General features: G+C 32.0%; 1 protein-coding gene across 2 annotated transcripts; it reads right to left on the bottom strand.

The window, feature by feature from the left end:
* Positions 1-2,748: 2,748 nt before the first annotated feature.
* Nmnat (nicotinamide mononucleotide adenylyltransferase) lies at positions 2,749-22,962 on the bottom strand. 2 transcript variants are annotated; one of them, XM_072522489.1, is made up of 7 exons: positions 22,623-22,962; positions 22,231-22,454; positions 21,993-22,175; positions 21,840-21,941; positions 20,165-20,322; positions 15,767-16,025; positions 2,749-3,040 (listed from the first exon to the last, which is right to left on the bottom strand). In XM_072522489.1, exons 1-7 carry the CDS (start codon positions 22,699-22,701, stop codon positions 3,011-3,013), a joined length of 1,035 nt encoding a protein of 344 aa, XP_072378590.1. In that variant the 5' UTR covers positions 22,702-22,962; the 3' UTR covers positions 2,749-3,010. The 2 variants fall into 2 exon arrangements, with proteins under 2 accessions (XP_072378590.1, XP_072378591.1); XM_072522490.1 differs by lacking the exon at positions 15,767-16,025 and having other exon boundaries at positions 22,623-22,944.
* Between the last annotated feature and the right edge of the window lie 1,182 nt (positions 22,963-24,144).

Raw genomic sequence — 24,144 nt, 5'->3', positions numbered from 1 at the left:
GCTAACACTTTGTCATACGTTTATTAATTACACCGGAGACGACATGAACAGAACAGTACTATAAATTCGCAATTAATGGAATCGATTCAACTCTGGAGGATAAATAATCGTACCAGTTTTCGTTATTCTAAATAGAAGCATTCTGGAGCTATTAAAAAAAACTACTTACAGGCCACCATCTTCAAAGAGCTCTAGCTCCCTTAGGTAAGTATTTTTGGAGTAGGTGAATTGGGTTAAATCGTTTTAAAATTATCTGAGAAATCTCCGGTTTTCGTTTGTCAGGAGAGTTTCTGGACACCCTGTATATTATATCAAATATAATATATTTGAATATTTATCAAAAATAAAATTATAATAAAAAGTTCACAATCTGCTTCTTCATCTGATGTAAAATTAGCTTCTGAATCCACCACATTTTCAATGGAGTCATTTACAAAATCAATATTTTGAATTTCTTGGTATCCGGTATCATCTGATGTACTTTTATAATATAAAGTATAATATCTTCTTTTTTATAATTTGTACAATTACCGTTTGACTTCCACATGCAGCTGAACAAACTAATCCAGACTTTCTACAACTGCAAAGTTTTTTTCAACCAATGTTACAGTTGCAGATAAAACATTTAGTTTTACATATTAAAAAAAGGTCTCAGTTGATCTTCGAAGCTTTCTCTTGATTGGACTATACTTCAATGCATTGACATTTGCAGGATTAAAATTATATGAGAATGTGCCTGCTCTTTTTAATACATATTTTTGTCTGCATTCTTTGTGTACTTTAATTCTATCATAACCGGAAAGCAATGAATATCTATCATCCTTTATTTCTAAACTTATTTTTTTTAACATTTACCATGGTATTTGACCAAGTAACAAAATTTGTTTAATTTATTAATATTGTTACGATAATAAATATCATGGCCTATAAAACTGTAAATATATTATGACTAATATCTTTTCTGTTCTAGTCATTTCGGCGAGACTTGTTTACCTGTCGACAGAAACCTCTAGACCTGAATTATGATGAGTCACCCGCGACTCGAAATCTCCAGGCAGGCCGGATAAAAACCAGTCTGGGGTCTTCGATGATAAACCACCGCATTCGAATAACTGTGTTTTATATTTAAAGAAGGAATTCTGTTGGAAGAAACAGTTAATTTTTCGTGTAAATAGATTAGTAATAAAGACTTTAATAAATTTATAAGTGTTATAAATAGAACCTTTAATAAATAAATGAAAACAATAAATTAGAAGACTTATAAAACATAACAATATCCACAAGGAAACTAAGTTCCTGTAGCTGGCTGTATACCATGTATCACAAAAAAATTGTTAAAATCCTTTATAAAAGGTATATAATTAATTATATACCTTTTATAAAGGATTTTAACACATTTTATAATTTATTAATGTTTGTATTTTGAGAACAATTTCCGAAGTGGAAATTGAAACGTCAATCAACTTATTTTTACCTTCAATTGTGGCTTATTCCCATTAAAATAGTAATTTACAATAAACTTCTAAAAGACAAATACCAACATATAAAAAAATCCAGAATTTTGTAACGCAATAAGAATGTATCAGTTATAAATTTTTCAATACAGACTGTTCATATATTTAAAACATAATATAAATATTTCAATTTTAGGTTATGTTTGTATACTGTTATGGAAGCGTGCGCTCTGCACCGACGCGACGTATTCGCTCCGTGCGTGACCATGGTAGGGGTACCTTGAAACGATGCCAGCGTGCGTAGCGGCGAAATGTGACAAAATTGGACCTACCTTTTTACGCATAAATTTTATCAAAAATGTGTGCAAATACAAATTGCGTATTTAATTGTGCTAATAATAGCAAAAATAGTAAGTGTAGTTTTTATAGGTTCCCAAAGATTACATATAAATTAGAGAAAAGAAAAAGATGGATCCGGGCTATTAATATGAAAAAGTAAATATCACATAACCTCATTTTTATGCAATTGAAATAGGAAATATTTCAATAATTTACCTTAAATGATATTTTATAAGGCTTCAAGCTAACTGCAGAGTGCCTGATGACTTTAGCTTTTATATCATAACTTTTACTATTACTGTTTTTAATTATATGCTCTTTCACGTAAAAAACTTGATTAGCCAGTACTAGATTTTTCCCTTTCTTTTCCGTTTGGGGTTAAAAAGATATATTATGATGAATTTTGAGAAACCCAGTTTTTAATACTACATTTATTTTGTACATAAACTGAAAAAATATAATTAAAAAGTTAATTATTAATAATTGTCAATTTCGCCTGTATTTAAAAATGTCAAACATGTCATATGTTTAACCTGAAAATTGGTAGGTCCAAAACTGTCAGCTGAAGGCGGTAGGTGTCGCGTCAGTCACGCACGGAGCGAATACACATAGATTTAAAATAAATTAATATTTCAAGTCTATGCGTATACCGCGTTCCAGGTTTTTCACCTGTTTTTAGTTGCCCAATTCATTTTTACCTTTCTAACGGATGTATTATATATACGTGTGTGTATCATATAAGTCACGTCTTCTTTAATAATATGCTCCCAAATTTTCATTTCAAAAAGTTAATTGGGAAAAAAATGTCATTGATTTTATTAAAACATGACCACTTTTTGAACTTTAATTAAAAAATATTTCCGTTACAAAAAAAGTAAAAAATCATTTCGAAAAACCACATTTTCGGGTAAAAACTACAAACTTGACATAAATAGTGACATGAATAAAACTCATATTAAAATAAACAGACACTTTTATTAAAAAACAAATAAAATAACAGTTTAATAAAAGTTTAAGTACAATAAGGAAATTTAAAAAATCAACAAATTAACTTACAATATTTAATCACTTAGGATAAAAGTCATTATTTTAACATTAGTTGTGATGGTATTTTTTTTTTCTATCTAAAAAGCCTAAAACATAATTTGTAGCATACACAGTTTGAATTATCACCTTGTAGTTTACAAGCATACCACAGATACTTATATGGAAAGAAACTAAAGACATGCAGGTCGCACTAAAGAGGCCTGAAACAAAAAACATACATGCTACACAATAATATTTAAAAATGATTTTGTGGTTGTGTCAACAGATAACCATAACTAATTATCTTTTATACAATATCGTCGTGAACGCGATTTTTTTTTAAATTCAAGAATGTTTGATCCCAGCTCCATGGGCGCCCATAGGGGGGGGGCAAGAGGGGGCAGTTGCCCCCCCTATCATTTTTTGGGTTTCATACCATTAAATGAATTAAATGCTAAATCAATAGCACTTGAAATTTTAACATTTCTTTCAAAAATTGATTTAAATTGGAAAACTTGGTGGGGTTGGGATTTGATGGATGCGCGACTATGGCTGGTCAAGAGAGTGGTGTTCAAAAAATAATTAGAGAAAAACATCCCAAAGCATTATTTTTTCATTGTGCCTCACACAAATTAAATCTGGTTGTTAATGATTTAAATACAGTTAGAGAAATTCAGAATTGTGTGGGAATTATTAAAGATGTCATCAAATTTTTTCGTGATAGTACTTTGAGACGTCGATTAGCACCAAACATGCCTTTGTTATCCGAAACTCGCTGGTCATCAAAATACAAATCTATTCGAATATTTTCAGAAAATTTTATTGAAATCAAAAATGTTTTAGAAACAATAATAGCAGATAACAAATTTAATTGCTCAACAAGATCAAGAGCACAGCAGCTTTCATGTGCCACATCTGATTCCACTTTTATAATTTCCCTAAATTTGATTTCCAAATATTCCTCTTTCTTAGAACCCATAGTAAACATTTTACAAACTAAATCAATAGATATGCTGGCAGTTAAAAATCATATACAGTTATTTCTTGATATGATAACAAAGCACAGACAAGAAGCGGAAACAACTTTTAAAACAATTTTTGAAAAGAGTACAAATGATGCCGAATCTCTAAGTATTACCCTTGAAAAACCACGAATAGCTCCTAGAAAGCAAACACAACGGTCAAACCATGCGGTTAATTCCGCTGAAGACTTTTTTATAGTGTCATTATTTATTCCGTAACTAGATTCTTTAATTAGTTCTGTTGGTGTCAGATTTTCAGAAGACAATAATCCTGGTATGTTATTGTATAACTTGCATCCCAAAAACATAATAAAATTAACTGAAGAAGACCTCGCCAAAATAATAGAAATCATAAATAATTTATACAAAATTACTAATCTAAAAGAACAGGCATTATTGTGGCTCTATTATTGGAAAAATCAAACCAATTTAGATGTAGAAGATATTTCAATGATAGAGCTACTAGACCATTGCTTATTTTACCCAGCTATAGCCCAAGCTATAGAAATTTCTCTGTGCCTTCCTCCCACTACATGCACGATTGAAAGATCATTTTCAACTCTTCGAAGGGTTAAAATCTGGATTAGGTCCACTATAAGTGAACAAAGATTAGATGGACTATGTATGATAAGCGTTCATAGAAATAAAATAGAAAACAATCGAAATAATTTTATTAAAAAAGTAATAGATGAGTTTGGATAAAAGCCCAGAAACCTTCAGTTTTTATTTTCACAAGATACAGAGCACTAGCCTTCAATATCAAGTTTACTTTTTACGTTTTGTTGGGTTTAACATTTTACCATTTTAGATTCTATTGGGAAATTATTCGTTTCAATAAATTATAATACATACAATACTAACTGAAAAAAAAATGTTAATTTTTTTATAATAAATTATAACAAATAAATTTTTAATTAAATTTCTTCAATTGTTAACAACATAGTACAAATTTTTAATGTCAAATATAAATAAGTTGGCACCCAGCGAAGTATTTGAAGATTGCACACATTTGACTATTTATGCAATTTCGGCTAAGCATGGTAGTAGAAGGGTGTACACCCTACCCTAACCCTTTCAACGTAGTACAGTTTTGAATATTTGTTTTAATTTCCTAGTAAATGAAATTTTTCAATTCAGATATTATGTTACTTACATATTATTTAAACTACACTATTGCTTGTGTTGCATTTCGTATCTCAGAGTACCTGCTTTTTTTTATTACTATTTTTTAACATCCTTGCTTAAAATTGATTTTTTTATTCCTACATAAAAAATTTTGTATAATAAAATTTGTATGTATAAAGTCATACCATAAAATATATTGTTAATAATTTTTTGTTTAAGATTACTTTTACTTTTCTGATATTTCTTTACTGTTTGTAAATCATGTTTATATTTTTGCATTTTTGCAATCGGCTATTTTAGTTTTTATTAAGTTGTATGGATCAAAATAAAAATTTGAGTTGACTTGCCCCCCCCCTGGATTTTGATATATGGGCGCCCATGCCTAGCTCCTTTGTTTTTTCAAACAAAATATTCAAACAATGAGTTAACCTGATATTAGTTCCGAATTGAATACTATCTAACACGTTTGCGATTTGCTAAACAAACCTACTCGGAAACGACTAAATACATCCCAAAGTCTCCAACAATTAGAAGCATTAATGGAAGAATAAGGAAATATGGCCTAAGGACGACATCGAGAGATCGAACGTAACATGCTAAGGTGTTGGGAAACTATTGTGCTGATGGAGATACTATATTGAAGCTAATACAAACTCAGCCCGCATTCTTGTATAAATAAAATGCATATATTGTTCCACTGTTTCTTCTAATGTTCTTACATTGTTACTCCCGTCTTAAGAATAAATGAATTTTTAGAATTTTTCTTCCTATATTGTGAGTTACCGCTTGAAATATGCTTGATATTTTGTCCAGGCTTTATGAGTGTTTCTTTATTGAGAAGAGGCTCGTACTGGTGTCCCGTTGTCTCATTTTTCCATTTGTTTTTGCAGCTTTGTAGTAAATTCATATACAGAATTATATTATTTTGACATGTCGCCTTGGGGCATGCCCCAGACCTGACTTCATCAAAACTGAATTGAAAATGGGGTCTACTGATTCGTTCTTTGGTCTTCCTATACACGGTCTTTATTTTTACGCCTTTGACGACGATGTGCGAGATCAAGGATTAATTCAATTGCACCTGTAATGCATACACAAGCTAGTCTTTGAAGTTTGGCGAGATTGTTACTGCTGTTGCTTAGACATTCTCCCGCTCACTGCCTTCTAAGTGTTAGTTCCCCAGCTTGTTTTGGGTCTTCCATGTTTCCTCCTCTCGGCTGGTTTCCAATTCTACGCTGCTTTCCTTATGTATTTTCCTTCCTTTGCTGATATTCTTGTGCCACCATATATTACTTAATCTGCTTAGTGATTTTGTTCCTTGCTTTATTCTTTTATCAATTTCTTGCTTACTTCTTCTTTACTAATTTTTGCTTATAGGCAACTATAGTTTTCACATCTCCTTATTCTAATGTTTTCGCCTAAAATTAGATCTCTTCGCCTGTACTGAAGTATTTTGTTTTATTCAGATTTAATATTAGTCCTACCATTTGGTATTCCTATCGTAATTTTGTTGCCATTTATTTCAAGTCATCTTTTGCCAGTATTATCTAGGCATATACTGGCACCAATGCCAGTATTATCTGATCATCAGCGAATTGTAATGTATCTAGTTCTATGTTGTCCAATGGTATACCTATTCCGTGATACTTCTTATTGCAATTTATCAATTCATATTTAATATATATTTTAAACAAGGTAGGTGAGGGAGAATAACCGTATTTGAGAACCTTAATTATGTGAAATCCTATTGTTTTTATTTTGATCGTTGTATTCTTATATATCTCCTTGATAACTTTAAATAATCAATTTCTTATGTGTGTTCTCCATTGCTTCCCATAGTTTGGTTTTTGGTACACTATCATCTAGGCTTTCATTAAATCTATGAAAAGAGAATGGAGGCTTCTTCCCAGATTTACTTTTTCTCCATTATTTGTTTCTACATCAATAAATGATCCACACACGAATGTCCTACCATCTCTACCACTCGTGTACGAAGCAATTCTGCCTTCCACTTGGTTGTTGTACTATCTGTACTTCTTGCTTGAGTGTCTTCAAATGCTCCTTCTATATCTAGAAAGGCACACATCACGATTTCTATTTATTTTTGTGGATTTTTCTTCTTATTGTGCCACTCCTATCGGAGATTGGAAATCATCAAGGCTATCCTGACCTTGTTTAGAGCTGACCTAAAGAGTTCATTAGTGGTACATCCAAACCACTCTCTCAAATTACGCAGCCATATTTTTCTACGGCCTGGATTCCGTTTTCCTTCTATTTTTCCTTGCATTATATTTTGAAGTAATGCGTATTTATGTCCTCTCATCACGTGACCCAAATATTCGAGTTTTCTTCGTTTGATCGTTGACAAAACGATCGAATAAACGAATAAATATAAAAATAAAATTAAAAAGACAGTCAAGATTTCCTTTCACGCAAAAATAGTCTATGTATCTGTTGATACGTATTTCGCTTTAATAAAGCTCATCAGAACAGTTATTCATAGGCTTTCTCAACGTGAAAATTAATCTTTTCCTGTCTTTGGGAAGCAACGATAAAATGGCTTCGAAACGGACGCAATAGCGACATCTGATATTAAATCCGTAAAATAGTTTCGAAACACAATTCAGATAACTGCCTTAATCTGAACCTTCTATAAATGCAAGGTATAACAGACGCTGATAAAGATGTTAATAGAGACATGGGGAATCTAAAATTTGCATTCCACGACATGTCTCCTCAGCTAAGCAGAAATCGTTAGCGAATTGGTTTCTTGTACTCATACAAAGTAGATCCGAATAAAAATAAAATTAAAAAGACAGTCAAGATTTCCTTTCACGCAAAAATAGTCTATGTATCTGTTGATACGTATTTCGCTTTAATAAAGCTCATCAGAACAGTTATTCATAGGCTTTCTCAACGTGAAAATTAATCTTTTCCTGTCTTTGGGAAGCAACGATAAAATGGCTTCGAAACGGACGCAATAGCGACATCTGATATTAAATCCGTAAAATAGACTATTTTACGGATAACCTTACCTGTCATGTAAAGACAAAAAATTTTACTTATTGTTCTCACTGCAAAACAGATTGTAAAAATCTTAAATGTTAATAAAAAAAAAAAAAAAAAAAAGATTTCTTTACTAGGTGGAGCTAGGAGTTATCGTCCCGGACAAACTGCGTTTCCCTGTGATATGTCGTCATAGCGTTTTATTAGATTAGATTATTTTATCTCGTGGAAATTATTCATCACGTACCTGAACAGTTGGATTAATCATAACACACGGCAACACTGTGCGAACCTGTCAACGTCAAATTTGATGACGTTAACGTATTTACCAGGAAAAGACTAATATATATTTCTAATTACTCAATAAAAAGTAAATTAAAAAAATACTATCCTCCAAACATTTCCGTATTTTCTAATAAAAAAATTGTAGCATACATTAGACATGCAGAGATTGTTTAAATAATTTCAAGTAAGTTTTGTAATACATAGGAGTAAGTTGGGGTAAAAAACGTTTTTTGTTGTATAAGTTTCACTGTTTTGCGCAAATTTCGTCAACGAACAAGAGAATGCTGTTATATAATCTTGTTTTAGGTATTGTCGTACTTCCTCTCTCACTAGATGATATTCCTGCAGACTTGCTGCAAGATTTTCATTTTTATGAAGTTTTTTTTTTTCAGAAACATATGTCAAGATAACTCTATTGCTTTTATATTTTGGCGTGTAAGACTCTCTGGGTAATGTTAAATTGACCACTACATACTGATCAGATAATCATAGTATAGTCTGATAAAGGAATACTAAATTACAACTTTGTTTCAAATGTGTCGAAATACCACGTGTTAATTAAACAATCATGGCTATTTTATCAATTCTTTTAACCGTTTATTATTTTTGATAGTTATTTTGAACAACGCTTAATGTCGTCCACATTTTCTATAGATATGATAGCATCTCGATAACCGAAAATTATAATTTCTTCATACTAAATAATCTTTGTCAATGATTACCCTCTGTATACTAACTTACTAAATTTTTTAAACATTAAAGTTACAGGCATCTTTACTTTCTAATAATTATATCAAGATCTAAATCCATGCACGAGAATATTGAAAAATAAACACATTAGTGTTGTTTATGAAACATGAAACATTTCTATCCGTTTGCATGAAATTGTGCCAGTTCAAATTTCCCGCATACCTATAGAATTGACATCGGATAAATGTGTTTGAGCATTACAATGTTGCAACGCTCTATATTAGAAGCCACAGTTAGAATGCAGTGCAGGTAAGATAGGCAATATATTTCTTACGGAAGAACGGCCGACCACGTTGCCGGTTTGCCCCGAGCGGCGCATACGCGCATACAACAATTATTGCCTACGGTTGTATAAAAGATTATCATTGTTTCAACTAAAGCATGATTCAATCATCGATGTATAAATAAGAGAGTTGCATTGTCGAACTAAACAATAAAATGAAGAAAAATACTATAAAACAAGTAAAATATATCAAGAACTCATTGTCGATAGCTTATCTATATTTATCAATTTTCAATGGCTTCCATTGTAAACACATTCTTTGGGAACTAAAGATCATTATAAAGTCATTAGGAGAAGCGAATCAGTTTTAATTCCCATTGTCCACGCAAAGCAAACATGTCTCTTTGTCGATTTGGGTACTGGCCGTTAGACCAAAAACTTGTCAAAAACTATGAAAGCTCAGTTCTATTTTATTTTCGCAAGCGGATGAAAATATCTACATCATAGAGCCGTTGACAGTATCTGTCGTCAATTTCAAACAGGGTATGACTCTTAGTATGCAAGTAAAACTTGTGGTGTTAAATGTATTGAACTGTCATCTGAACTTAAAAAATGGTGACAGCTTGTCGAACTACCGGTGAAACCGGTACAAAAAGGAAAGAAAAACAGTTTCCAGTCCAATTCACGTGAGAATACTTACGATGAGGGAGTGAAATCTCGAATAAGGAAAATTGTCCATAATTTTTTTTTTTGGAAAACATACCACCAACCGTCGCGTCGACAGCATAATGAACAGAGTGAAGGATGATCAACGGGAGGGAAACAACGATCAAGAATCCACGAGATGCCTTCATAAAAGGGCTCTCTACTGGACTGAAAGCTACAATCCAAAGAGGTCCTCGGTTTGTTTTTCTTCATGCTGGAAGCGAAACTGGTTTTGTGACATGGGCCGAATTAACTTTCTTGGCCAAGAATTGAACCGCTGATTACTACGACAAAATGGACGGGGATCTATATAAAGAATGGTCTGAGAAGACGTTAATTCCAAACTTGCCGAAAGGCAAGTTGTTTTGGATAATACGTCATACCACTCCCTCAAATTTGATTTCCCGAAAAAATGGTGTAACAACAGGCAAATCAAGGATTGGCTAATCGAAAAGAACATTTTCTTCGAGGAAGATTACCTAAAATGTTAATTACTGGATACTGCGGCCGAATTTAGAGACTAGTACAAAATTGAAACAATTGCAGAAAAATATGGCGTTCAGAATTTGAAACTGCCGCCTTACCATTGAGAGCTGAACCCGATTGAGATGGTGTGGAGTCAAGTGAAAAGGTATGTGGCTTCAAATAACGTCGATTTTAAAGAAAAAACGGTAGAACGGTTAATAAAAGAATATTACCAACGCGTATCTGGAGAGCAGTGGCATAATTATGTGAACCACGTCAAGAAAGTAGAAGAAAAATGTTTGCGGTGGACAATTTGCAGAAAGATACTGAACCGGTGATAATTAATATAGGGGACGATTTAGATATGGATTGCTATTAGTATTAATTAACCAGAAAAATCTCAGATTTAACGCTCATTTGTTTTTTAGTACTGTACGTAGAGTACATTTCAGTTATGATCTTCTCGTGTATTTTATGTATATATATTTATCGTGTCGTATAGGGCAAACTACTTTTTTACATTTAGGTTACATTTTTTTTGTATATATGTATATATATTTCATCTAATTTACTTACCGTTGCACGTCATCCGCGTCATAGCCCGTGAGGTCACATGATACCAACACGAAATATTTAGGCGGTAGGTATGTTCTTTTCTAGAATCACTTTGCCAAGTACACTGGCATTACAGCCACTAAACATATTTTATTATATACGCGTAGAAATAATATTTAAAGATTTCTATTAATGTTAACTTAAAGAAATACACAATAATATGTTTCATTTAATTTGTATAAATGCATTATAAAGCGTTTTTATGAAGAACATTTGTTCGGAACACACTATAACTGCAATCGAACGAAGGCGATATTTTGGCATAAATTGGAAATACTTATTTGACAGTTGCTTTTGTACTTTATTATTTTGAATTTTAAAGTGAATACCTCTTGTTTTATATTTTTACCTATTTAATAAAATCTTAATTTTAGAACAAAATTAGTGTGTTTTATTTCAAAAATGTCACGTAAGAATTTAAATAGTCGTTGTAAAGAGATGATAGCTTCTTTGATTCATTATTTTGAACAGGAACGTGATAATAACGACCCCATTCTACCCTTGACTGCTATTAGAGAAGTATGTAAATGTATGTTTTGTATATTATTGTAGATGCTTAAAATATACATTCTTGTTTTAGCGTGTAGCTGCAGCTTTAAATTTACATATTTCAACTGTGAGTTCTATTTCTCAGGCCGTAACATCTTTATACGACGCATACAAGCTGCTCAAATTGTTTTTAACAAGATTATTTTTTAACTCTTGTTTTGTTTCTATTTATTTACATTAAATATTAATTTGTTTTGTTGTATAATCCACTTTTGCAATTATGTGACCTATTTGATTTAAAACGGATTCAGAATTTTTTTTATACTTTGGCAACTATGTCATCTTAGATGGCAATGATAATGACATGCAACGGTAAGTAAATTAGACGGACTATAAGTATTTATGAGGTATTAGATATTTTATGTATACAGGCATTTTTTATATAATTAATTTGTTTTTTTTTGTTTATTCTCTTATTTAACTCAGTTAAATTATTGAGTAAAGATTTTTGAAACGAAGCGCGTACGGTCATGATTTCTTAGCCTATCCCCAAACTACCACACACACCTACTGCTGTGCCGACATGAACGGCATCGCTGCGTGCCGTAAGACCAACACTGCATTCTAACTGTGGCTTTTACTATAGAGTGTATTGGTTCACGTTCACTAATAGAGTCTGAAATACCGGACAGACAAATTTAATAGTAGAGATAATTAGGAATGTATAATTAAAAAATTTTCCGCAAGGATTTAAAATTACGCATTTAAAATGGCGTGGCAGGAAAAAACGAAGGGTCTCAACGTTAGATTAAGAACGTACTCACTTTTGCTTCAGATTCACCATAATTTACCACAATAAGGACAATGATTTTAGTGTGAATATGAAACAAAAGTGGGTACGTTTTTAATCTAACGTTGATACCTTTCGTTTTTTTTTTCGGAAGTCGTCTGTTATAAACCCTGTAACCTGTTATATACTGCAGTCTGTTATATACTGCAGCCAATTGGCTTATTCTACGATTCGCAGATCATTGTCTTTAATCCCTCTTTTTAATATCTAAAGCAGACAAGAAATTTACATTCCTAGCTTCTTGCATTGACACTTAATAGATCTTCATCTAGCTGTTCTTTGATGATCGGATATATTCTGTCCATACGTGTGTACATAAACTCTCCTGTTCTAAATATTGTTGAACAGGTTCTGTATTTGTATTTCTACATATAGTTTACCATGAGCTGGGGATGATTGTCTATTATCTTCATCTAGCTGTTCTTTGATGATCGGATATATTCTGTCCATACGTGTGTACATAAACTCTCATGTTCTAAATGTTGTTGAACAGGTTCTGTATTTGTATTTTTTACATATAGTTTATCATGAGCTGGGGATGATTTTCTATTCGTTAGATGACATTCTTTCTTCTACGTGAATTCTCATTGCTGAAATATTCTGTTATATAATTCTTCTCTATATTCTTTCATCTTTGAACCTTCTCCTCTGTTTCCCATTTAGTGATTTCTTCATTACCTGTTATTGTTGAGAATACAAAAGTACTCAAACTAATTAAATCGCAGTATGAATATAGTTATAGAGCTGGGCTAAATCGCTCCTTTACATAATTCAACTCGGTGTAACGACTCTTGTTGAAATCAATTTATTTATCTCGTTAAAATATCGAATACAGGACACCACGATTAGTGTTGTCTAGAATACAATTTACTATTAGTCTCTCCTTCCTGTGTAACGATTGGTCGATAATCAGTTCTAACAAATCGCTAGCTCAACATGAAAGAACGACAATAATTATCTTTATCAATGATGCAAATGTACACTAATGTTCGACATACACTGTGCTTATACTTGATTTTTAAAATATTTTTATACAAAATACAGTTCCACATATTAGCAAAATAACCGTGTTATTGATGTCCCAACTAAATCAGTCTATGAATCAAATCAAAAGTAACTAAATTACCAAAAAACACTTCGTTGTTTGTGTAAAATTTATTTTTGAAATTGAAACTACGTGAAAAAGAGGAACGTTATTATATCACAAACATTCAACTTACGATTTAATCATTATTTTAATACTGATAAAAATTTATATCACTTAATAAATATCATTTACTGGAATTGGTTATTGTAAATTGATAAACAGTGCATCTAGGGTACATTGTTATAGGGTTCATAGGCCGTTGTTCCTGATGTTTCGTTTGCAACAGACATTATCAAAGGCGATGCGGGAGCGGATGTGACCTAGGCTAGTCAACCACTTGACGGAAACGATACGAAGTGATATCTACGTTTGATTTCGCATCGCCTTTGATACTGTCTGCCACAGTTGCAGATTAAATCTCAGGAGAAAGCAAATTCCGATAACAAAGTACCTTTATACAAAATACCTCTTGAGTGTAATTAACTTTGTTTAAAGATATTAAAATATATTTTGTTTTATTCAGTATATTAATTGTTGGATTACTTTAAATACGGTAACTTTGAGATGTATTGCGATTTCAACTGTTACTTTACCATTGCTACACCTCGATACAATGAAAGACATATATTTTGTCGGAGTTTAACATATGGCGCACACGCATTTACTATGAAAGTCTAAAAATCTACTGTCATTTCAATTTAAAGGGCCGCATTATCGGTGTATAAAATTTTTTCCCGCAATTTATCTTGATGCCATTTGTCTAACTTCAAATGCTTTAACAAATTAAAAATTGAAACACAAAGGAAAGAGAATATAAAGGAGCCTACCTTCTATATGCCTATTAAATATTGATAATCAATCAACGAGTCAATACCGCTTCATAGCAATTTTAGAATGTGTTTTAGGAGTAATCCATATAATGCACAGTTAACAGAAGTTAATAACACGTTTGATAAAAGCTATGCTTCTTATGTTCTATACATCTTAGCAGATGTGTAGTGGTTATGAATGTTGATGTTCTTGAACGTCTGGCATTGTCATGCCAAGTTCATCTTTTGTGGAGGAAATGCTGTGAACTGAGTAGGTATTTGTCAGCACTTAATACAAAAGAGATTGAGAGGAAAAATTCTTAAGCCCATACTAAATGGTTGATAGATAATACCTTATAGATACATGTGCGAATAAATATTAACCAAATAAGCAGCCACCAGAGATGCGAAAGAAGTTTTTACCCTTTGTGAAAGCGAGGCCAGAGAAATACACCTTAACGGGAGATTACAATTGATGATAAGACATAGCACAATAGCTGCCATTACTGCATCAAAGCTATTAAAGAATACTTTTCTCAAGGTTTGATAAAGATAATCACAGGTGGCAATAAGATAGGGGAACAGCTGAATCATTAGTGAATCAAGGCGGGTGAAAAATAAATTCGTCACATTCAACAGGATGTGATATTACAGTGCAAAAAGGAATAGGAAACTATTTCACTACTTCATACACATACAACGATAATGACGAAGTAAACTGCTGTTCCCAACTATTGTACTGGTACTTCTATAATTATAACGAGTGCGCAATATATTGGATACCTGTTGTAGAAATATCACACATTAGTCCATCTCTACCTTCAAATTTTTTGATGAAAGACATACGTGCGGTAGATACTTTGTGGAGATCGAGTAGAGTAGGCGCGGTTGCGCACATCTAATCCAACAATTAAGCCACTTACTAAATACTACAAAGTTATAATTTAAAAAACTTTTAAAGTAGATCAGATAAAGCTAGGCTTTTACGTTAATATTATTTAAATTACGTTAGGTCTTACTGAAGGAAGACATTTGTTGGAAATAAATGACATAGATACATGCACATACATTAAATGCGTAATTAGTGATTGTATAACTGTGGCGTAGTTATCACGTTCGTATTATATTAAACAAACCACTGTTATACTATTGTCTCAATATCACTAATAAACTTTACACCATTCTCAGTGAAAATGAATTTAATAAGATTTTCATTAGCTTTAACTTGTTCCCTATCTAATTTGTTTTCTTTTAAGTTTGAGATACTTTCACTACACTTGAGTTTCACACTTGGATCTTTCTCTTTAAAATTAGCTAAACTTTTAGAAACCTTAATACTTTTACTATCTTTATCTTTATTTTTAGTATTACCACTATCTTTGTCTTTGTTTTTACATTTAACATTGTCTTTAGTTAAGTCACTATGTTTGTCATTTATTTTAGTTTTAAAATAGTCTTCATCTTTACCAACGCCCTTGTATTTATCGCTATTTTTCGTTTTCTCTTCTTTACATACCTTCTGTTCAGGTTGGTTGTTAACGATGGTATGTACTTTGAGCCTTTCTTTGACAACTTTGACAGCTTGGCCAGGATGTTTCAAGCCAGGCTTTACGAAGCTGTCAACGGTGTCAATCGATAAGCGTGTGCCGTATTGTTGTCTCGAGAATAGGTTGTTATCACAAATGGACATGCAGTTTTTGGGACTCGGTGAGTCCATGGTGATGTCTGTCGGTGAAGGTGTAAGGAATACTGAGTTGGGAACGTGCAAATACTTACTGTTTTCCAAGAAAGCAATAAGCAAGAAAATAGAACATTTTAGGTTATATTGAAGTTACATAAAACGATATGTTCAAAGCTACCTCTATTTATGTGTTGTTTGGATTTGCATTTGACAACGTGGAGATTTAACTGTATTCACTGTTTTCATACAACTGAACTGTATTCATTGTCACGTCAATTAATATTTGAAGGAGGAAACATTATGTCATATTTACTTACTTACTCCTCGTATAATCCTTTTATTATTTTTTAATTACTTCCCCCTTTTTTTAATTTTATATTTGGATTCTCCTTTTTTATCACTGGAAACTTAAATGGTGCATCGTATCTTGAGTATTCTTGAGTTACTTAAGCAAGTGGTTGGTCGTATTAGAACAATAGTAGAAAATTATGATAACCTTTCCGAAGATTTGGTTGTATTTGGAGGAGCGCCATCAACATGATGGAGCTCCTCCACACTTTGCCCTACCTGTGCGACAATTTTTAAACGAAACTTTTCCCGCTCGTTGGATAGGTAGAAGAGGACACATGGTAGATTGGCCATCTAGGTCACCGGATTCTCAGGTGACCAGACCCCGGACTGAACCAGAATATGATTTACGACAAAGAATAGAAGATGAATGTCGACCACTAAATGCAGACGTGTTAAGAAATGTCAGAGAAGAATTTTAAAATAGATTGTACTATTGTATGGAAGTGAATGGCAGTCATTTTGAACAATTATTGTAAAAATTTTTAGTAGTGAAATGTTCATTCTATATATTTGTAATAAAATTGTTAAAAAATTCCCCTTCAAATATTAATTGATGTGTTTTAACGTTTTTCCTAAAATTTAGAAGTTTAAAAGTTATTTAAGATGGATAGTTTTATATAAAGAGCACTGTATATAATATATATATATATATATATATATATATATATATAGATATATATATATATATATATATATATATAGATATATATATATATATATATATATATATATATATATATATATATATATATATATGTATATAGATATATATATATATATATATATATATATATATATATATATATATATATATATATATATATATGTATATAGATATATATATATATATATATATATATATATATATATATATATATATATATATATATATATATATATATTCTAGTTTGTATAATGTAGTCACTGAACTCTCATGTATGTCTATTTCCTTGTAGGTTTGTATATTACATATCAAAATTTGTCAGGATGCGCTGTAATCAATCTACGGCATATCGGCCTACCTTAAACCGCCATTGCAACGTTGCCAATTCTAATAGCAGAGCTTGTGATGTAGAGGTGGCTTTGATAATGTAGAAAAAGTTTGTTATAAATTCCCTAATACACAGTAAAATCAATAAGAGTACAAATAAAGGAGTCAACGTAAGTAAATCAAATAAAAGTAAAACACTAGTAATAAAAATTTATGAGAAGCTTCTTAAGTGGGAAGAGAATATAGAATAGAGAAAATCAAGTTACTGCAGTCACCGAACACGTAGATAATGAAGCATACCACTGTCTAGAAGAAAGAAACATAAAAATGATGGAAATTAAGAAATAATAAGATGGCTTTGACAAAAAAATACACTTCTGTAAGCTAAAAATATGAACTAAATTAAAAAAAAAAACAAATAATGTTGTAACAAGTAATGGTTTATTGTGGGTTCAAAACTCGCCGAGAGCGGGATTTTTCTACTAAAAGAAATTTTCATGTCCGTTGGTTCGGTATTCGCTGGAGATAAGTCGTCCGGATATAATAATCGATTCGTTCTAAAAACAACAATGCCGAATTTACACAACAAAAAATATTCACTTAACAGACACTATATAAGACCAGCCTGTCAAAAAAAAAACACAAAAAGAAAATCTCAACAACAAAAATATGGAATTTAATTAATAACATTATGAATAAAGTTGGCGGTCCGATAAGCACTTAGCTCAGAAAAGAAAAAAGAAAATTTTGGAAAAGTGGCAATTTATTTCTTAACATAGTGTCCGTTTAGCTCTATACACTTGACCCAGCGATGGTCCAACTTCTTTTATCCGTCTGAAAAATATGTTTTCTCGAGGTCTGCAAAATATACTTCAGTGGCGGCGATGACCTCCCCCATTCGATTCAAATTTCTACCCAGCGTGTGACTTTTTCGAATTTGGAAATAAAAAAAGTCGCACGGGGCCAAATCTGGAGAATATGGTGTTCGATTAGTCCGATTTGGTCGTGGCGACGACGGAAGTGTGAGCCGGTGCGTTAACTTACCAGGTTAACCCATCCCTAGGGATGGCTGACGTGTGTTGGATTCATGATAGAGTCCATTTCCCCTTAGAAGGAGGTCCTGCAAACGGATGCCTTCCTGTTATCCTGCCTACCAACTAAAACCACCCTCATCTACTTGTGCGCAGTTGACAGTCACATGTACCATACTATGAAAAATAAGATGGCCGTTGTAAGGCTGACAACACTTTCGGAGCAATCCCTTCTCTTATCTAGATTTTATCTCTGTCGTTGTTCCGGCTGGTGCTTATCTTCTTGTTCTTTATTTTTAATGACTGCTCGGATGAAATTGTGTACACTATTCCATCCTTCCCTACTTCCCGTCATCTTTACGATCATCTCTCTCACAGCTACACGGTTCATACCTATTTCTCTATACATTCTGTTTCTCTCCATTGTCCATCTATTACACTCCAGCATTGTGAGAATAACAGTGTCATAGAATTCGCAGTATAGGCATTTATATGTATCTGTCTTTTTGAACCTATGAAGATACGCCCTAAAACCTGTGACCACAATCCACCCAGTCCCTTAATTGTTGTTCCACTCTTCTTGACATTTTTCCATTGTTATTTCCCTTTCTTCTTTTACGGCTGTCGTCAAATGTTCTCTCATAGAGATGTCTCCTTTGCTAACACATCTAACACATGCAGAGAAACACAACCCGTGATAGTCCACAAGACCGCCGCAGATGCAGTCCTGTAGGTGCATGCTACTCCGAACAGACTCGTTTTGTCCACTCGTATCATGAGCCCCTTGTAGGTCGGTATCTCTACCGCCCCACTCCAGACTGGTGCCGCGTAAAAGTTGATTGACTGCACAACAGCGTGTAAGGCCCTCCTCGTTTTTAGGACACCTGGGCGTGACTCATCAAAAAGCAACGTGCAACCACATTGAAACTCGTTAAACCCATGTTTGACGATCGCCGTCGGAAAGCAGTCACCGTACAGGATTTATCACCGACTGATATTGCTCTTTTTCCATTTTTCTAAAATCCGAGGATACACCCACTTCCACAGGTGGTCAAAATAAAATTATCGAATCCAATTCGGCTGAAATTTTGACATTAGCTGTCTATGAGAATGTATTACCTGATAGTAGATTTCTCTGTGACGCCATCGAGCGATGACGCTATGTACTTATCGGACCACCGTGATATGTACTAAATATATGAAAGGAGGCATTTAAAATCACTATAAAGGGAAGAAGTTCTTAATCACACAGCAAACAAAAATAATGTAAAGATGAAGAAACCAAATCGATATAAAGTTAATATAAAACCTTCTGTATCAGCTAACAAAAGCAATTTTTGTTTTCAATATTTTTCCCTCCCTTTGTAATACCACTGACCAAAGCCATGCTTATTGACCTTGACCTTTGGAAGGCACTAAATTAAAAGAATTCCATTTAGAACCTCAAAAAACATTTGAAATAACATATCCAATCAATGTAATTGTAGTTGCTTTACTTGTTGCAATTCCATTTGTATTTACCCATTCTCTGAATTCTTCTTTTGATTCAGGTGGGATATTTTTTTTTCTATTGTAGAAACTGATGCGGATTTTTCTCGAAATGACACAAATATTACTATAAAAATCAATTCCTCATTTGTGCTTAAACACAGAACAAAAAACGAGGGAAAACACAAAGAGATAAAAAATAATATTATTAAAAACAGGAACAAGCAAAAGAAACTGACTCAAAAAAGAGAGAGTTGAGATAAAATATTGACCTTTTGGGATAAATATTATATTTGATTTTGTTATATTTATAAATTAAAAGATGAATCTGCTAATTTATTATATAACAAAAAATTATTTGTTGATACTTACAGGGTTTTTTGTGATCCATACAAACCATTTTTGTGAATATAATCTACAACTTTGTCAGGCAAAATGTACTTGACTGATTCATTTCTTCTGAGCGCTCTCCTTACTTTAGTTGAACTAATTTCATTGGTTATCCATTCTGTTACAATTGTGATGTTTGCCTAAAAACAGTCTTCTTAATATTGTATTAAAATGTTATTATTTAACAACTAAATGCAAAATAAGAAGGAAAAACCTTATTATGTTTTATATAAGATCTATAATTTAAACAAATCTTTATCTTTCTGAGTAATGCCTTCATTTTAGTGGTAAATTAGCTTATATTAAATACTCCCAATAGGTTGTAGAATTAATTCAACTAATTTTACGAGGCAAGATAGAAGGCAAAAGATCTCAAGGGTGCAGAAGGACATCGTGGTTGAAGAACATCAGACAGTGGGCAGGAATTACTACTATACATCTATTTAGAGCAGCTGTCAACAAAGTTGTATGGACCAACATGATTGCCAACATCCACAGAGGATAGGCACCAAAAGAAGAAGTAGATTCAGCAGTTTTATATAAATATTTGGCCTAGTATTGAGTCAATTTTTAATAGAATCCTGATGTTATAAATATGTAAACAGAAAGCAATCGGGGTAACTTAATAGTAATTAAATAAGTAATTTCATCCAGTAATCAAGATATCCAATCCTCTCCCAAGTATAAGATGGAACTGCAGCTATATTTTCCATTCTAATTATATAAGGTTACACCCATAATTCAAGTCTTTTGGTAAAATTATTTGGTAGATTTCTTTATTTACTGTATTTCTTACAAATTTAGAATGGATTATATAATATATATAATTAGTAATAAGCAAATAGCATAAAAAATAATTTTAATTTGAGTCTGACATTGTTTGCTAATAGCAGACTTAATCTTTGGTGTAAGTCTAGGTAATATTGCAGGTTTTTATGCTTGTAGGATCTAAATTTGATATTATTCTGAAAGTATTGTTTGTAAAAGAAGTTATTGATCTATCATTGTTTTGAGGAATACCTGCAGTGAATATCAGGTCAAAAAGTGATCTAAGAGCAGTATTCTGTGGGACCCCTAATTGTAGGCATGTATACAGACACATCATCAACTTTGACTTAAATATATGACTCTTAAATAGGCTTTGAGTAGTTGGCAAGGTAAATGTTTTCTTTCTTGAATGTATAAACTTTGTCTCTTTTAATTCGTAAAAAAAAAGATTTGCATGCTAATATAGGTTTGGAGCATATCAAGACTCAACTACTCAATATAAGCTAAATTTGGTATGAGATTTACTGAGTTTTAATATAATATTGTGAACTAATTTTTACTAAATATTAAAATTGTGAAGCCTTCCAATACTATTGTGGAGTCTGATGTATTAAATATTTTGGAATATTCTTAAGGATACATCTTTTTGATGAAGGGGCACTCATATTGGGTTACGCTAACTTACAAACACAATTAGAAAATCATCAATTACCAGAAGTGGAGTACCAGAATTGTTGGGGTATTGTGAAAATTATTGAAATAAAAAACTTATCAGCTCTTTGCTGCAATACATCAAGAGATATAGTAGGAATTACTTTTCTACAGGATAACAAGAAAATCAAAAAGTAAACATATTAAAAAAGAAAAACTAAAAGAACAAATATCTTACCATATATTTTGTCAGTAAATCTGAATTGTAAATGAATTCTGCAGGATTTGAATTTGATCTAGTTATAACTACCAGCCCATGCCTTCCAACAATTTCTTCTAACTGAAAAATACATTAATAATAAGAGAATATTTAAACTTAACTGTTCCTTACATCTTCATTTGCCCATAGACTTGGTGTCCCAAATGATTCTAAAAGGTCAGCACCACATAATAATTTTACTCTAACAGGACCAGTATCACCATTTCTAATAGTTTCTGGAATCCACCTTAATTCATTTTCATTAATGTCATAAAGGTTGTTAATGCTTTCATTTACTGCTGCATTTATATGATTCTAAAACAAATATGCAATCACTACATCTCATTTGCATTTTAATGTAGTATATTACTTGGTGATATTGCAAAACTTCTCTAGTTCTAGTCCAGGACTCTTGGTTACATTCCCAATTAGAATAACTGACCCAATCATGATTTTGTAAGGCCAATTTTACCATCTCAAGTCTGTGGTTGGAATGCATGAGATCTTCTTTACCATAACCATCATGAACAGGAGATATTACTCCCCCTAGTACTACATGTTGTCCCATACGATGAAGATAATCCCTGGCAAGTTCTACAATATTGATTTAGATGTTCATTAGATTGTAATGACTATGAAAATATATTACTACAATGTATGGCACATGGAAAGGATTGATAATTTTTGTTTTAGAGTCTGAAATATCATATATGTCCACCAACAAAATACTTTTTAATAGAATAATTTTCTAAAATAATTTACCAAACATTCTAAGGTGCATATTAGTAGGAGGATTAAAAGATCCACACGCCAATAACACTATTGGGGAAGGTGGACCCATTGTTACATCTGATAACAGTTCGCGTAAATTTTAAAACTCATCAATACTATGTATTACATCTGCAGAAAATAGATATTCAGTTAATCTTTTGTTGTTTTAAATTGATTAAATGACCTCATATTTCACAATGTTTTGACAGTATGAGAAACCTAATGACAGTTATCATATTGGAATTCTTGTTGAAATCGTACCCTTTTTATAATTAAGCATAAACTGATTTTAATATTTCATAATTTTTACTGCCGATGTATTTAAGATTGATATTATCCAGAGATCATATAAGTTATTTTATTTTCGCATTTTAAAACATTTTTGGATTTGACATATCTGTATATGTTAGTAAATATAAAAAGAAGAGAGTACAGTACATAACCCTCTAGTAAGGTAAGTCCCATAGAAATATTTGGGAAAGAGTTTCTTGCGCCAAATGCGGACGGGCCGAAACTAATTTAATTTGGTGGCAAATTTAAAACGTAAGTTTTGAATTTTAGTCGGCAAACTCAAAAAATATGCTCTGAAATATAGGCGGCAAAATTCAAAAAGTATGCTTTTAATTGAAAATAAATATATAAATAAAACAAAAACTTATTCTATGCCAAAAAATATATTCTCTCTGTCCAAAAATATAATATACACTTACGCATTTTTATATATGAATAGACAGGAGAGTATATGTGTACAGGAAAGTTTTCATTTATTATTTTATGACTATATCCACAAATCACCTACCTATATCTGTTTTCCATGACATTAACAAACCAAAGTCCCAAAAACAACAAAATAAAACACAGATATCCTGACACTTGTTTATTTGTACAATTTTCTTTGGTAAAGTATTGGCAACAAAAATAATCCTCCCATTCCTCATTCCTTAAGCCCTTGTCAGGGAGTGGGTGGGGACACTTAAAATATTGTTAGCTTGCTCTTGCTGTCTGCATTGAATACAATCCTGTACCAGATGAACAACTTCATGTAGGGATTTTATCACCAATCTTCATTTAATCTTCCCATCCTGTTAGAGATCTTCCTATTAATAAACAAATATAGATAGCTATAGATAGTAGTACTGGTTTGTTGTAAGCTTCTAAAATACTCTTACTTAAAGGACCATCTGTAGATAATAAAGTGTAAACTCTAGCATTTCTGTGATTTTTCTCTTCAGGATCATCACAAATTAGTACATAACTATTGCTAAGAAGTAGAAGGTCCATGAAAATCTATAATGAAATATTAAAATTAAGAATGTATGACTTTTTTTTATAAAATAAAGCAACTTTTAGGAATGCAATTATCAGAGTTAAGAGTTTTAATGATTTTAAAAAATAAGTATATAAATAAGATTCATGCTGGTTAAGGTTTAAAGGTAGGTAATTTAACTAATGTACAAAATAGTATTGAGTTTGTATTTACTAACAAAAGTTTGGTATAATTAGGTGCTGGGAT

Source organism: Diabrotica undecimpunctata, chromosome 2 (genome assembly GCF_040954645.1).
Source record: "Diabrotica undecimpunctata isolate CICGRU chromosome 2, icDiaUnde3, whole genome shotgun sequence".
NCBI lineage: Eukaryota > Metazoa > Arthropoda > Insecta > Coleoptera > Chrysomelidae > Diabrotica > Diabrotica undecimpunctata.
Note: the sequence above shows the minus strand (reverse complement) of the source record. Positions and strands in the feature narration are given on the sequence as shown.